This window comes from Amborella trichopoda, chromosome 2, assembly GCF_054954075.1.
Source record: "Amborella trichopoda isolate Santa Cruz 75 chromosome 2, AtrichopodaSantaCruz75HAP2 v2.0, whole genome shotgun sequence".
NCBI lineage: Eukaryota > Viridiplantae > Streptophyta > Magnoliopsida > Amborellales > Amborellaceae > Amborella > Amborella trichopoda.
This window is the reverse complement of record NC_142337.1, coordinates 59,185,277-59,202,822: the sequence shown is the minus strand read 5'-3', so window position 1 is coordinate 59,202,822 and position 17,546 is coordinate 59,185,277. Positions and strand designations below refer to the sequence as shown.

General features: G+C 37.5%; 1 protein-coding gene across 12 annotated transcripts in view; it reads right to left on the bottom strand.

Moving 5' to 3' along the window:
- LOC18431218 (binding protein) overlaps positions 1 to 17,068 on the bottom strand; it is a 31,782-nt gene extending 14,714 nt beyond the window's left edge. For 3 of the 12 annotated variants that reach the window (XM_088858953.1, XM_088858955.1, XM_088858957.1), the window contains exons 1-14: positions 16,779 to 17,068; positions 12,952 to 13,032; positions 12,336 to 12,435; positions 12,136 to 12,214; positions 11,960 to 12,009; positions 11,787 to 11,852; positions 10,042 to 10,121; positions 7,814 to 7,940; positions 5,151 to 5,250; positions 4,970 to 5,047; positions 3,872 to 3,939; positions 3,655 to 3,723; positions 3,488 to 3,565; positions 3,313 to 3,408 (exon numbers count right to left, since the gene is read on the bottom strand). In XM_088858953.1, the coding sequence (XP_088715079.1) occupies positions 3,313 to 3,408; positions 3,488 to 3,565; positions 3,655 to 3,723; positions 3,872 to 3,939; positions 4,970 to 5,047; positions 5,151 to 5,175 (414 nt within the window). In that variant the 5' untranslated portion in view covers positions 5,176 to 5,250; positions 7,814 to 7,940; positions 10,042 to 10,121; ... (4 more) ...; positions 12,952 to 13,032; positions 16,779 to 17,068. The remainder of the gene's footprint in view (positions 1 to 3,312; positions 3,409 to 3,487; positions 3,566 to 3,654; positions 3,724 to 3,871; positions 3,940 to 4,969; positions 5,048 to 5,150; positions 5,251 to 7,813; positions 7,941 to 10,041; positions 10,122 to 11,786; positions 11,853 to 11,959; positions 12,010 to 12,135; positions 12,215 to 12,335; positions 12,436 to 12,951; positions 13,033 to 16,778) is intronic. The other 9 variants (XM_088858951.1, XM_020665592.2, XM_020665593.2 and 6 more) reach the window with 3 other exon arrangements.
- Between the last annotated feature and the right edge of the window lie 478 nt (positions 17,069 to 17,546).

The window sequence follows — 17,546 nt, the reverse complement described above, 5'->3', positions numbered from 1 at the left end:
TAAAACCATCTATAGCTACCAATACATTCAGACCCCTGATTCTTGTGAGATGCTCAATTGAATTGAGCATCCAAAGATCTGCAAAAACTCAACAAAAATAAGGTGCAAATCTACGTGCACCCTGTATTTGATTTCAAACGCTGGCAGGAACAAGTTATGTTTCCTTCAGGTCATCGATGCTTAGGTTGCTTCAGCAGGAAAGGCTTGGGCTTGTAAGACTACTTACAGCCCTAATTGGGTCCTGATGTTCCTGCACTCAACCATTCTTATCCTTTAATGAAAAAGTAACATTTAACAGAACAATAACCAAGTAAAAGATAAAGTGGCAACATAGCTTCACCATCAATCGGAGAGGCCTTTAATGAACCACATGATAAAAAAGAATCCTTAGTTTCAATATTGGCATGTGCACTTACTGCCTGGAGAAGTTCCATTTTTGTACTTGACTAAAGTACCAGCATGTCGTGCACATAGCAGGGGCAATGCATAATAACACCACATACATCTCACTGTAACTTAGAAGTCAAAATCTGAGGAGCAACAGTTTCATATTCTGGGGAATGATACCCTTTTCAAGCTAGTTTTGAATCTTCTCTTTAATGGATCATAAAATTAACATTGGTTCCTTTGGAACACATGCACCTCTTTTGGACACAAACTTATTTGCCACGATTCACATAAACTTGCTTTGATCATCATCAGAACATAATTCAAATTGAAACTCACATAACAATTAGCATATAAGACTATAGACCACCAATATATAGATGCTATAGCAAGACTTGGGATTCACATAACAATTACATATAAGACAATAGACCACCAATATATAGATGCTATAGCAAGACTTGGGATTCACATAACAATTACATATAAGACAATAGACCACAAATATATAGATGCTATAGCATGAACTGTAACATCCAAGCATGCGGAACTCTAAATCCTTATGAAGTTAAAGAGTCCATCATCTCATATTTATGCATCATAACAACAAGCTGCAACCATAACAGGTCCTGACATTGTCATGAGCATGCCTAAAGGATTACTACGAAGTTTTCTCTTTTAAAACTGTTACCCGTTGTACTGAAATAAGAAGAAATGCACATGTCAAAAAATAGGCTACCCACAAGCCAGGAGCCCTAAACAAAACCACCGAGTGGGCGAGAGGTGTCAAAAAATGCTTTGATCAGGCTAATGGGCCAGAAATTTTTGGCAAGGATCTTATAAGGAGCTATTGATCAGGCTAATGGGTCTGAAATCCTAAAGTTCTTTGGCACCCTTGACTTTTGGAATGCGAGCAATAAAAGTGGTGTTCATACTTTTACTGACCACCCCTCTGTCATAGAATTCCTGAAAGAAGGAAAGGACGTCAGGGCAAAGGGGTTCCCAAAAATGTTTGAATAGGGCTATGGGGAAGCCGTCCGAGCCAAGGCTCAGGCCCGATCTTGGCAGAGACCTGAAATTGCTTGGGTGATCTCACTTTCATAGAAGGGGCGTTCCAGCCAAAGGGCTTTATCAAGGGGAATGGACTAGAAAGAGAGATTGGCCATTCTTAGCTATGTAACTTTCATTTGAGATATTCATTTAAAGTAACTATCCAATTCTCAAGTATTTAGTAACTTCAAGACCGGCATCATGGATTCCATAAAAGTAGTTGCCCAAGAACTTTTCCATCAAGCATCGCAGGTTTAAAAGAGGCATATTTACTAATGTGTCAAGTTGAAGAAATGAATGCAGCCTCATTCTTTAGGGTGAGGTTTCTATAAGCTGCCTACATCATCCTAGAAGTAAGGCGCAACTCTCAGCATTGCCGGAAGATGTAGGTCCAATGTCTGAAACTTATGATGGCTTGAAAATCCATGTTCAACCTTTATTATGAAATTTAAAATTCCAAAAAAGGTGCATATCAAGCAGATCTATAAACACTCGACAATCTTGAAAATAGACGGTCCAAAATAACTTGTTACAAGATGCACTAACATTAGGACAGGAAATTCCTTCTTCTCTTTTTTCCCGTTTTCTATCCATACATCTCAAAGTCGAGATGATCAATTGGAAAGTTTTCCAACTTTGGATCACTCTTTTCTACTGAGTTTTGAGGTGAACCTTAGTATAAGGTTGCCACCTTATATAAACTTTTTCCTACTTATAATTAACTTTGATTTCTTGAAGAAATGGTCATCTGAGCAAATTGTACATAAGAGGACATTGGAAGACATCCACATACTCAAGCTCATCCTAGAGAGCTTAATCTAAGAATCCACTAATTTGCTGGCCTCCCTTTTCATTCGATGGAAGAAGATATCCAGTAAGCCGGCTATGTTCAATAACCAGTAAAGAACAACGCAGCACTTTGTTATCCAAGGGGGAGTCTAATGGCCCATTTGATCACATCATGGAAGTCCTATTCTAGAATCAAAAGATGCATGCAGACAAAGATACCATGAGATCACAACACGAGGTCAGATCTCAGTTTCTGTAGAATCTGCTATTCCAATGAGATCAACAAAAGCACTCCAAACTTCATAAGATCCCTCCTTGCTAACTACCAACCTCAAAGGAACTCAGACCACCAAAGGAGCAACCACCTGGTCACTTAAGCATCAATTCCACCTTGGGGTGGGATACCTCATTAATTACACTTGTTGGGGCTTCGCAAATTCACCATTCCCACATTAGTTTCCAACCCTCACCCCTGCTAAATCCTGTCTCACTAGACAATGAGGTGCTCAATTTGATGCACTCCTTTGGTGTCACCTACTTGCATTCTAACAAATATTATTCTCTTTCCAAAGGCCCAAAATAGCAGAACAGAGTAATTTGCCATCAAAATAATCACATAGAACATGTATTATGTTCTCAGCAACAGCTTTTATTTCAATCAGTAAGTGCACAGAAATGAAATGTTGAATTCCATTCTGTGTCAATCAAAATATCTTCTTTTATAATCGATGAGATAAACACCAAACAGAATATCAACAATTGATTTCATCACAAAACTAAAATCAACATATTACAAAGTATTACATGGAAAAGACTCACTTGTTTAAGAAGGATATCAAACTTAAAAAACAAGTCCAGTACTACAGATAGTGATCATAGGTAAACGTAGACAAAAAGATTTACATAGAGTACACATCAAAAAAAATATAAGAATTCATCTGCAAAATATTCATACATTATATTCCACTTTATTGCTAGTAATGCAAGAAGATGAAGCAAGACGCGATCAAACAAGCATAGACATATAAAACAAGAATTTTCTAACTATGCAATCAGGACAAGCAGCTTAGGGGAAAAAATAATTACCAAGTTCTTCTTTGATTCCACAGAAGTTGCTGGGGATCTCAGCCTTGCAAAAAGTTCTTGGATAAAAGCATTATCGTCCTTTAATAGAGAGACAACCTACAGCAAATAAAAAGGTTATAAAACTCCCAAGAAATGACAAAATTGGCATGGTGGAGAACCCAGATGCATTACTTACATAAGCATTATTTGAATGAACAATGGAGTTGAGATTTGCAATCGTGGCCTCATCTAATGCTCTAGGTAAAATGACATCCTGAATTTGGCATCAAAAGAAAGTTAGCAGGGCTGCAAAAATCAACGTACCTAGTAATTTTGAAAGTCACAATAACGAATGCCTCTAACCTTTATGTACCCAACTCTATATGTTTGATGAATCTTAGACAAGACAGATGGGTCCTTTATAGGAATAGCCTATCACCACATCAAGCAGTAAGTTAGATCAAGAAGACAATACCTAAGGACTTTCAGCTTAACCAATCATACACTGTCACACCAGACAGCAGGATACAAAATAAATAAGATTAATTTACCCTTACTGTAATAAAGAGAAGGGGGTTACCTCCTTGAAAACTACATGTTCCTTAAGGAAAGCACGGTGGTGTTGGACCTGAGGAACCTCTGGGTCGTCTGTACATAATTGATAATAACACAAAAAAATTTGACCCCATGTCAAAGAAAGATAGGATATTCCGAAAGATTGCAAAATAACAACACAGTACTGGTATATAGCTAATCAGTCACACTTAAAAGGAAACTAATCAAAAATCATATAATTTCCCAATGTTGGCAAAAGGGATAACTGACATCCAAAATCAGAAATTTGTACATTACGCTCTATGTTGAACACCATTATTTTAGGCCTTCTCTTCCTTTAGAAAACATTGCACAAACAACAGCATTCGGTAATTTGCTATTTGTCGAAGTACGCTTACAAAAAAGGCTCTTGACATGGTAAGATGACTGATATTTCATAGGTACAAATTTTTCATAAAGTCTAGCCCAAATATATCAGGACCACAACCGAAGACATTTATAGGCTGTTAGTTTCTAAAATAAGAATTGTGACCTACCCACCTCTCATGCAGCACACAGCTACCCAACCGTCATTCAAAAAAAGTACGTGCTTTGCTCTCTTTTTTTCCAAATGATAAATAAAAGCAAAGGTGCTTTTGCAGAATATACGACAGAACAATTTGTACGAAAAAATAAGATATTCATCTGCCATTGAGGACTTGCAAAAATGTTTCTAGCTATTATTGGAGAATCATAGTACTTCATAATATACCAAGAAATTGGAACAATTTTGAGGAAATGCAACTTTGTCTCATTAATAAATGAAAAATCGTAATATACAATATTATTATTCATTAATAAATGAAAATAAGACTTGGCACCCCAATCGTGGAGGGGTTTTTCAGTTAAATACAACAATGTTCTTATAAGAAACTATTACTCCTACCAGTAAAAGACACAATACAAACGTCACAAGAAACATTAACCTTGCATTCGTTACTTACATAACAGCATCCCAAGGTACACGATCAAACGTGAGACACATAAAGCATAAGGGGAATAGCACATAATTAAAACCATTGTTTTAAAGTTTTAAGCAGACAACAGCAAGAAATATACAAGGCTTAAAAGGCAAGGAACCTACACTCAAGGGCGCCAATTATATCCATAATGTAATCATCACCAAATATTCTCTCAAAGATTGGAGGGCTGTTGAGTGAAACTGGAAAACAACAGACAAAAAGAGTTTTTTTACAATTATACAACAGTTTGAAACTTAAAAAAAGTGACAAAACTTCATTGTGAAAGTACAAGTTAGAACTCACTGATTCCTTTGACCACTTTATACATCAAACGAAGGCCATCAACATTTTCCAGATCTTCACATACCCTAAACAGGTCCGTCAGCTTAGGAACGAAGGTTCGCTACAAAAGGGAAAAGGAGTGTAGAACCAGTTAGCCAGACAGCTATGGTAAACTACAAGCATAGCAATCAGAGACTCATATATGAATTCAGGAAAGTCTGCAGGGAAAAGAAAGAAAGCTAAAATTAGCCATATATAAGCATCCAAAACACATTAATGAACATTCTATAGGAACAACATTTTTTTCTAAAATGGGCAGAACTCCAGAGTATTTCATCTTTCCCAAGCCATGAAATCAGAACTCTGGACATTTTTCCATGATGAATAAATCAGGACACCTATAATTAAGAAAATAATTGAATCTACGAGCATCACATGAAGCATAGACCAACACTATTAGACAGCAAACAACCAAAACATTGTAAACAAGTTTCACACAGACACCACTTCTACCATCCAAAATACAGGAAAATTGCTTATTACGATGGAAACCGTAGATTTAGAACATTTGCCAAAACCTTGCAAGGATACAGCATGATGGACATACGTAATAAGAGAAATACCACCATTGGCATTCAAATTTGTCGTGATACTCATCATATTCATAATATGATTGAAGCAATCAATGTGCAACAAAACAATCAAATATCAAGTCATAAATTCTATGGTAAAACGATCATTGCCGGTGCTCACACTTAAACTGAATAAGAAACAGGCCAGTAGAATATATAGTGGAACCGATAGAAGTGCTGATAAACCCCACAACTCCATGTAACATTTACACCCAGGAAAAAATCCAGTCTGTCACCCAACTATTCAAGGCAGGTTTGTTATGGGTAAACAAAATTAAGCTCTGCTTACAATCAGAAAATAGCTCTATCTGCATATCATGTTCCTTCCTACTAACACATCTTACCTATGCTCCCCACATGCCCAGTCACCTTCACCACCCCTGCTCAGTTTCTCACTTTCACTTCCAAGTTCCCCTCAACCTCATATTCTTGGAACCTCCTAACCCAATTACATGCCCTTCCAGTATGCTCTCAGCTAAAGAGCATTTTCAATAATTTACAATGACATAACTGGGTACCATCAACCCCCATCCCCAAAGCAGCCCAGATACTCCCACTCCTCTCAACCTTCTCCCCCCAAAGAGGGGTATTGTCTAGAGCACATCCAGCCGCTCAAAGGACCAAGAGTACATAAAAGAGGAAGGTGGGAAAAAAAAGTGATCTTTCCCGAAAAGAAGTCCCACCTGGAATCCAGCAATTAGAGATCACCGATAGGCCACGAGACTCCACACGAAGGATATGTAAAACCAGCCTCTCATAGTTTTCACAACCATAAGAAAGAACGTTCCCCTTCTTTTCATCAACCAAATAATGTAACAAATACCAGAACTGCATCCTCAACCAAAATGACCCACCAGACCTTTAAAAATCCCTGGAAAAGGACAAATTTTCAATTACAATGTCCTCTCACTGAATAGAAGTGGACTGCCATAATAAAATATACTGTGCCACGAACAACTGTCCCATGGAGATCGAATCATGTTTTAATGGAGGCCATCAAAGGTATGGCATCTGGCCCATGTCATATTGTCATGTCCCTTGTAACGCAAATGAGGTGGAAGGTTCTTTGGTGAAAGGAGGAGTGGGGTATTCCTACTCCAGTCTGTTAGTCACTTTATATCCGTCTTGTGGATGGAGATAAAGGTCCCCATCCTTCACTGTTACCAATGAGTTCTTTCTTCTGATGCATCATATACTCGCATTTGATATTGATGAAATTGTTACCATTCCTCAAGGAAACATAAAATATCTACATTCCCTTAAAACCTAATCTCGAAATCTGCACTTATCAATAGAACCCACACTAAAGAGGAGGCAGGAGAGCAACTCCAATTCCAACCCATGCTCCACACCATTTTTCTCTTCTTACTCTCACACATTACAATGACAAATTCCTCTTGCCGCCTATGCTCCGCCGACTCCTTTCCCTTTCTTTCCTTCATTTAAACTGTCCATTTAACCTACCCTAATCCATCACATAACCTGTCAATTATGACACTCACAGTAGTCAATGGTGGTATCACTTGTTCCAATGGTGGCAACACATGGTCCAAGACCCATCAGAAAGATGACGTCAATGGTGGTACCACTCTAGTCAATGGTGGTACCACTTGTTCCAATGGCAGCAACACTTGGTCCAAGACCTATCAGAAAGATGAAGTCTTCATATTCCCCAGATGGTAGGAACTTCAAGTATAGATCCGGAAGTAACTTCAAGTATAGATCCGGAAGTAAGTTCAAGTATAGATATGGAAACCACGACCTTTGGACTCATGATGAGAGGGATTTGGATGTTAGTGGCCACAAAAAGAGAGCCACGTATGTCGAATAACATAGGGAGAAAAAATTTTAGGGACAACATCTAACATTCAAGTAAATGGTCATTACAAAATAGAACAGCACAAAAATGTCTCTCTAAAATTCTACTCCAGGATTGTTGGATTTCAATCCCATATACACTAATCAAATAGCACTGAACAACTGTAAATGATGTGCAATCTTCTCAATTAAACTAGTCCCAGAAACATAGAAGCATAAGAGCAACAGAATTACATGAGAGAACTTATATTTTGTATATTATATCCTCAGTTGTGGTCACAAAAGATCAGCGGCAGCTTACATCTTGTGCAATAAGCTCCGCAACACGTATTTGATCGGTGATGCAACCCTCAGCTACTGACTGCATCATAAACACTGACACTGTTAGTAAAAGACTGGACTACACTCGATATTATCTCTCTATTTTGAGGTATATATGGATAAACTGAACTTGTAAAACTTAAAGCAAATATGAGGAAACCATGCATGCTTCTTGAAGTATTAAACAGGAAATCCCATTATCAATAAATATGTAACAACATACATTGCATGTGTGTGTGTTTAAACACTAGACTTCAAATACCACCTGTCAATCTGCAACAAGAAAACCAACCCTTCTCTATCATTTCCCTACAGGGCTAGAGGAAGATCCATAAACTACTTACCACAATTCTCAATGCACAAAGAGTTTTTCAAAATCCAGTAATGCAGTGACCAGCTTTAGATGTGGCCACTGAAAAGGAAGAAATTACAGGCAGCATAGCTATGATAACAAGAGGAAGACAGCATCCTTGATTGTTAGCAGCCAAGCCTTTCTTGGAGTGAGGCTAAATTTCGAAGCAGCAATTTGTCAGAAACAATACATTCTCAGAGGGTTAAGGTTACATAGAATAATGGCAGTTGAACATACTAAGATGAGCATAATCCTATAGGCACTTGTTCGAGAGGAATTTAAAGGAGTGAGTCTCATGGCTCAACAGAAAGGGAGACTATTGGATAGTGAAGTCCCATGAAAGAATTAGGGACATGTGAATCTGCCCAAAGTGGCTCTTAAAGATTTGTACATAATTTTGAGGGACGTCTTGACAACAGGGTTCAATTGATATAGGAGTCTTATTCAATTCAAGGACCCATCCAAAGCAGTGAAGAGAAGCACAGCAGTACCAAGGTTTAAACCAATGAATAAAAGTCCATTTTCAAAATCAGAAAACTCCTGTGAGTCAATAGAAATAGCCACTGTCCAAGTTCTATAAATAATAAATTTAGGATGTGCATGAGTTTTTCCTTTTACATAACATTTTCCTTTTTTGTTGCTTTGACCGAAAATGGTTTCTTCTGGCTAATAGCATTGCTTGCGCATGATCAATGAACTGGATTCAATTTCAACACATTGTTTTCTTAAATACTTCTCACACAAATTTTTGAAAAACTCAACACGTTTTTCCAAGTATGCCATTTTCGCTAAGCTAGTCACTACGCTGTGGCAGTGACTGAGTCGGCCACCCCCTTTAAGTTTTTAAGCACTGATTCAAACTAAGGCATACCTAATCCTTAAACAGACTGAGCTATCCACTGGATTCTTAACAGTGGAAGGCAGTTCTGTATTTGTTTAACTTTGTCGCTTGAGTAAGTCAACTGGGGGACCTGAAGGATTGCTTGTGTTCCAGAGCAATAATAGAGAGAGTGGACATTTCCCTGCCACGTGTTCTCAAAGCAACCCCGATGAGATGGCTGAAGTAACAGTCCCAAATGGAGTTTCCAGAGTGAGTTCCAGCACAAATGCACCTTTCCCATCATTGTGAGCTTCAAATGTTTACTTGCAAGATAACTCCATTTACAAACAAAAAGTTACGGAAAAATTTAACGAATCCCCTTCAAGCTTCAATATAAACCTCATTGCCAACATCAATAGACCCTCAGCAGATCTGTTCTCAAGATAAAAAGAATATTCTTCTTACCCAGTTTCGCAAAAGTAATCTCAACTTTTCAATTTTATATTATAAACTACTGTTTTTTTTATTTATTTGTGTGTGTGTGCGGCAATACAATTTTTTTAGCATCAATTGATGATATTGATCAGAACTCCTTCAGCACTGATTCATGAAACCATCTGAAGAAACTACAAATGATCAAACCTAGAGAAAGTGAGAAACAATACATAGAAACTTTAGAAGACCATGGTATTACTGACAAAGTACAGGAGCCTTCTAGTTTCCATGTGAAGGATCGAATTGTGTTTATTTCCCACTACATTCAATGCAGAAGTGACTATTCATCAAAGTTGAAAAGACAAACTTAGCAAAGAAAAGGATGACCGCAATTCAATAATTCAATTAAGAAGCAGAAAAATTCAAAAATCACTAGTAATTTTGAAGAATCAGAAAGCCAGAAACACGAAAGCCAAGGCCACATAAATAAATAAATGAAAGGGGAGAAAGCATGGTTAAAAAGAATAATGGCACCTTTACAAGCAAAGGAAGGGTAGATAGCTCAACAGGAGGAAGCTCCTGCAACTCACCACTAACTCCAGGAAAAGGCTCATCTGGACAAGATACAGACCGAGGTTGCAATTCATCAGTACAGCAATCTAACAGGACTAGTAACATTTCCTCTAAAGAAAAAGCATGCACAAAGGAATTTACATCACACACAGATTCAAAGGGCAAACATCATGCAAATTATTTATAGAGTAATCAAACTCATGAATCAATGGATCATAAAAGTACATTTTTATCAATCAAATGGCTACTTATCACCTAAATGATTACCAAAGATGTGTTATGGAAACATAATAGCAAAAAACAATTATATTTTATGCACCCTTGTCTAGGAAATCATTTACCACCTAGCTGGCCTACACCCAAAATAGACTACATCGGCAATCAGAACACCTCAAACTATTTTTTATTTCAGAAAGAGGACCCAATGTACCACCAGGTGGCAAGCACTAGTAAGTATCTCTCTCAGTCTATAACCAATATACCAACACAAACGAAGAAATTGTTTATCATTGAGTGGGTTATGCTCAATACTTTCTCTTGCATATTGCAGGCCCATTGTAGAGCAAGACAAGCACAAAACACACAAACGATGTCAACAGTTTCCTACTCAACTAAGAACTAAGGGATTCGATTGTGAGTGTACCAGGGCTCAACTAACATCGTCTACACACCCCATTCATTCTAGGCCAAATGACCCATGCGTATAACATGCCAAAGTCCTCCAAGTATAAACCGCAAAACTATCTAGGTAGTTAATGTGCTACATATGGCAATACTAGACACCAAACACAACCAGCTGCCCTCCCTCTCTTGGGGTTGGTTGGAAAGTTCGTGTGTTGTTAACATCGTAGACCCTTTTTACAATTATGGATTCCAAGCAGTTATTCCACATTTCAAGATAATAATTACATAACAGTTAGTTAAATTTCAATCTTTTAGAATGTTTTATCTTTGAGAACTGCTTTCTGCTTCACAAGTTCCATGATGTGCAGTGTAGATGTGTTTTGTCACATATTGTTAAACAGCATAGAACCATCACATTTTCAAAAGTTTCTCCAACAGCTCTGGGGTGTGACCAAATGCACCAATAAGACCCACCACACCAAATTCATGATTAATCAATGTGCTAGCGATGTTGTTACTAAAAGTAAAATCTAGGAAAAGATCACCCTGAGACGATATTTGTAGCTGTTTCTGGAAGCCGTGGTTCTTCAAATACGTCATTACAGAACCCCACTTCCCCATGAGTGAAAGGACGTTCCATAGCAAGGAGAAAAGCAAATCCGACCTCAGAAGAATAACAGTTCCTCCGAGACCAAACACAATTTCAACAAACCAAAGCGTGGTTATTGCACACTCCTGTTCCCAAACAAGGAACCACAACTGCAGAGGGAGGGCTACGCAAGTCACAGCCTCTCAGGCTTCCCACATGAACCATTGCATAGTGAATCCAAACTGATTCAGAGACCAAGACTAAACCATGAAATCTTTTAAAGAAAGAGCGTTGAACATATGAATTCGACTGAAAAGAAGTTATGCCAGCAACTAAATTTCTCTATCTATGAAGATTGTAATTCTAAGAACATCAAGCAACTTCTTCTAATAAAAAGAAAACCCAGAGACCAGAACAATTAATTCCTGCCTCAAACATACAGCCCCAAACTGGGAGAATCTACTGTAATTGACAACAAAATGTCTACACAAACCATTAGCATGTGATGCCCCAGCACTCTCCAAATTATCATTTGCCGGACGCAGAGGCATCTCCAGACCTAAAGAAGAAAAGAAATTGTTTGCAAACATCTGACAACAGCTAAAAGTCTGCATAAAATACAATTTCAGAACCAAGTATAGCAAAATCAAGAAAATGGGCACTTACTGCTGATAGAATTAAAATGCATATTCCTCTGCACACTACAGATGTGGTCCCTGACAACAAAAATAAATATATTTTTTGATAAAACAGACAGAAAGAAGAATTAAAAGCAAGATGGATTATGCTAGCAAATGCTACACAGGGAAAGGACCTATCAGCACAAGAAAGATGAAAATCACCATATATATGAGCATCCCATACTCTCTTGAAAACTCAAAGCTAACTCTGTGGAAAGTTCTCGCCATGAAATGATTGTGTCTGAAAATTTCTAAGTGTTAAAGCAAGCAGGCTAAAGGTATCAAAAAGGTCAAGAATAGTCAAATATCATGCAATTCAAAAAGTAACTTAAAAAACAGAATGGCCCCAGAGTGCTAAGTACCTTCCTGCCTGCGATAGATCTCCTCTGAAGAAATACGGTGCACAAGGATATTTCCATCATCTTCTTCATCAATGACAAACAAAGCAAGATCTTCCGAACCCTATAAATCAGAACTTACTAGTAACATATCAAATGTCCTAATATGAGATGGGAATAATGCCAGTGCCAACATAAGAATGAAAGCGAACAACTGATCTAACACAAAATAAAATATGTGCTGCACCATTTAAACAACAAATAGAAAAGATAGATAGTAACAGGAGTGGTCTTTAACTGATTTAAGTTGCAAACTACTTCTAGCAATCACTGCAGGCAGGAGGGATGTACCTAGCATCACTCAATTGTATAGAGAAAGGGATTAAAGGGGGCAACCCTCAAAAGGTTCATCACATGCGAGAAAAACAAGCCCAGATAATAGAGCACGGAACTAATACTCTTATTTACTACAACTGAAAAAATTCATGATCGGAACTTGAGTTGTCCATGAAAAATCTCTCTACGAGTTATAATAACATAATATCTACAATAAATAAGTAAACTTGAAACTAAGAGAGCGGTTTTATTTTCAACCTAATGGGAGAACAGTTAGGAAGGGAAAGAAGTTGCAAACACAAACCTCCAAATAATCAACAGTAACATGTCCAGTTCCCTGATCATCCCATTTCCCTTCGTTGTTCAATCGATACACTTTGACACGCTGGCAAACATGAAAATGGTTAAACAAATTATGTCGAGTTAATCATTCCTTCAATGTCACAATAAAATACGCAGGGAAGTCTCTGAACATTTTACTTCTTCTTCTTCTTGTGTTTTTTTAATTACTTTTTGGATCAAAGAAATCTGGGCATGGTTCAAAAAATGCATAATTCGAAAATAACGAGACAATAACAATAACATTAAATAGGTCCTCTGTAAATGAACAGAATATGTTTTTTTTTAGAGACAACAGAATATGTTTGCAATTAGAATTACCAAGTATGGTAGTACACCAAGCATCAGTGTTACAATTCTTGTAGCACTGAAATTACAACCAAAGATGAGACCAAATGAAGATATCTCATAATTTAAATTACAAAACGTTAACTCTTAAATGATTTTGTGTTTGTATTGAGGAAACAAAATTAATAAGGCCGCAACCTTATCCATAGAAATAAGGTTGCACTGATCTGCACTATCCATTTTAGATTGGACACTATCTTAAAAGACATGCCATGTATTTACATTGTGTTAAAAGATGTGTCAAATCTATACCATCCAAATAAAATGGACGGTGTAGAGTATCCGAACCTCATTTCTACAAATAAGGTTGCAACTTTATACAAACCACACAAAAGAAATGTAGTAATAAATATGCACAAATAATCTTAAATTATAGTATTTAAGTGAACAGAAATTCAACTGCAATTCTATAAAATATCCAATTCTGCAACACCAAATATTGTAAATCATACTCCAATAAAATAAGAAATTTCATTAGATGCAAAAGAGAACATTGCGATGGACAAAAAAAAAGAAAAAAGGGAAAACAGGCACCTAACCGTGTACACTTCTACCTACACCCAGCAATCATGCACTATGTCCTGACTTTTTCAGTGAGAAGCTATGTTTGCTGCTAAGTGTCTACCACCCCAAAGTAAAGCATGGACAAAATCCAGAAGCAATGAAACCAAGACCAATTCCAATAGTCAGGCCTTGTTGCTACATTAAATGCTCCCTGAGAGACCATAAAGAATGTTGCTGATATGCGAGTGTACCACCAAAAGCAAAAAACCAATTTGCAATAACAAGAATGTGTCACTGTCAAATTGTATTGAAGGCCCATAATGCCCTTTTTTCCAAAATATGTGTTGAAGTCCATGCCCTAGACAATGAAACCCAGTATAGTAGCATACTTCCTCGACGAAAAGGAAAGATACGCTCTACACAAAACAGCTCTAGGAAGGATTCCAAAAATTGCTTGGTCCGAATCATCAGTTCGAACCGGAACTAGTTCTTGGTTTCTTTTTTTTCTTTTTCTTTTTTTTGTTTGGTTGGTTAGGGGGTGGCAATCTCATGGGTCTAGGAACGCCTATCTCTCCCCGATTCTCAATTTTTTGTTAATAAAATAAATCATTCAGTCTGTACTTCTATCCAAAACACCGAACTGGTCCAATTCACCAATCCAAACCAGTCCAGCAGGTGACCAGTTCAGAAATTGGATCCAGGTTTTAAACAATGTTTCTAAGCAATACCAAAACCAGCATGCAAAAATAAGTCCTATTTATAAAAAATAATAACATTATTGATAATCAAATAGAACAGGAGATTTGCAATCCAAAATTGCACAAGCACGTTAAGTTCCAATTATTCTCTAGAGATTCACAACCTAGCTAGGGAACTAGCCTTCGCATTGACTCATATGTTGAAAGGTTGAAAATACTCCATATTACTTGACACTCCTAACTTTCTCAAGCAAACCCTCCTCCTTACGGACTAGGATTTCTCCCCTCAAAGAGCCCTCCATTAGGAGATAATGATGAATCTCCAAACATCCTCTCTCCTTGATGCAGGATGTGAGTCACTTCACTAGAGAAGTGCATCTAGAAAGGTGGTCAGCACCCTTGAGGACTATAAATCCCACCAACATCGCCAACCTCCATGTAATGAAGGAACCCCTAAAGACCAGCCAAAATTACATTGGCAGTGAGGGGGTAGAGCCTCCTAATCCAATGTTGCAAAATCAACCCATCCTGTCTTAAAGAAACCTCTTGAACAACAAACAACCTCTTCTTACCTACTCTATTCTTAATCCAACATCAACACCAGCCTATATGATAAACGACAACCACCACAAAACAAGGCAGCAGCCTCACAGCAACCTTAAATAGGCCATCACATCTACCAAATCACCATGCTATACCTTGAAGACAAAATAACAAACACAGGTCCACAGCTACACAATACAGCTCATGGAGCTCTCCCTCCTTCACACTCCCTCTAGAATAAACGATACTCAAGCTAAATAAACGATACTCGAGCTACTTCCATACTTCTTCATGAGACAATAAAATGTTCAAAGGACTTGAAGAATTTTACAAACCCAAGGTATGGGAGCTAGCAAAGGAAGCTAAGCAAGATATCAAGCTACTTAGTTTCTGTGTCAAGAGATTTGAACACTCAAGTTTTGTAAGTTTCAAGCCCGAAACTCTCTCACCAGTCAGAGCCTTGTGTGATTGAATGTGAGGAACTAGAGCTGTGGTCAATTATGTGTGCAAGAAAGAAATACAAAGGGATTCTCAACCTGGCATGAGGATTTTAGCCACACGAATCCTATTTGCAACCAATCGCCCAGGATAATAGTGTAATTACTCAGATAGTAACAGTCAACTGTTTGGTCTGGTTGTGCTGGCTGTAAAGGTAAAAATATGTGAAGACATTCTCTGCAAGTGTGACAGCATCCATTATTAACAAATCTAAAAAAAATAGTTTTGGTTCCTATATGCAAGCTAATTTTCCCATTCTGATGAAATTAACAGGCAAACAACAAGCATATTCCTTTTTGGATGACTCAGAGCATAAATCATTTGTCATCATGATTATAATTATGTATGAAACGTAGTTTAATTGATGCAAGATCCAACTAAATGTTATTGAACATTTATAATTTCAATGAAACATAGAGTCCAGAATGTGGGGCTTCCATAAATAAATGTTTCCTAATTTACCACCAGTTTTTCAACCATCTTCACAGGATACCATTCACAAGGACCTAAATTCAACCCCCGCTCAAGAATTGCCGACCCATGAAAGAAAGTGAGCTCCTTCACAATACCATTTTCAATTTTTCTTGTGTTCAAAATACAAAGTGGGAAAAAATGTTAATGGGCAACCTCACGATGTGTTGAAGAAACAACCAACAGGAAATGCAAGAAACAAGTGGCTCGGTGGACACTGATGAAATAAGAAACAGAAAATAAATTTGACACATACTGTTGCCTATGACTATAATACAATCAACGTAAAAACAAAATTGATAGTGCACAAGAAAGCAATACGAAGACTTTGACACAACTATATAGACCAACCAACTATATCATCAAATACTCAAGATGAATAACAAATCAGAAACAAGCTTTTTTATTTTTTAAACGATAAGAACCCAAACAACAGAGAGTGGCAAATAAAAAATTGAATTGAAACCCCAAAATGATACCATGGTTCTCAGCGAACGGTAAAAAAATGAAATATAACAAGATAATAAACAAAAAAAATAGTGAAATGTTCATGAATTGATATAGTAAGTCCCCGAAGAACTCCCACTTTCTTTCCCAGTAAACTATATTTGCATAGATAATCTGAATAAAATTTAGTAGTAAAGACTCAAAGCGCTTCTTCTCACAAAACACATAAAGGACAATTGATTCTAGGGTTTTGATAATCACAGAGAGTTTAAGGAGCACAAACCTGCATAGAATTACCAGAAGCAACGCTCTTCCCCTGAGGCCCCATTCTCGGAGCCACTGTATTCAATAATCAGGGACAAATGCCCACCATACAAGTGAATTAGAGAGGAAGAAAAATACCCTAAATTGGGACAGATAAGAACAGGGTGCTGTAAAACCAGTAGGGATCAGGAGAGAGAAAGAGACTAAATATGAAAAACCCTAACTGCCATGAACGATGCAGAAACCCTCCTCTCTCTCCTCTCTCATTCCCCTCTTTTTCCTGCCCCGCTTTGCGCCCGCCCTGAGAACGAAGATATAATATAAGGTTATAAAACATTCCGAAATTAACCCTTTCTTGTTTGTTAAATTTCGTTAAAGTATTCCTCGCTCTTTTCTTCTCACTATTCCCCCGTTTTTCTCTCGTATCATCTGTTCCCCTTCAAAGCGCGGGGACTAAAACCGGACATGGGCAATTTGGTAATCTATCACCACGAGGGACAATTCGGAGAATATTGAACGTATAAAATCGATGGGGAAAAAGGTTTGGGGCGGTGAAAAGAGTTGCGAAAGGAGGATGGGTTATTGACCGTACTATGCGTGTACACGTGTCCTCGTGACAGCTGATTCGATGAAACTCGTGTTTTGTTTTCCAAATTTCAATTGCTTCTTCATCTTAGTAACTTTCTCTCTCCTCTCACTAATAACTTTCTCCCTCCTCTGTTTCAGTTGTGTGGTGTTATTGACTTATCCCTTGTCTTAAAAAATTTTAATTAAAATGATACGTAAC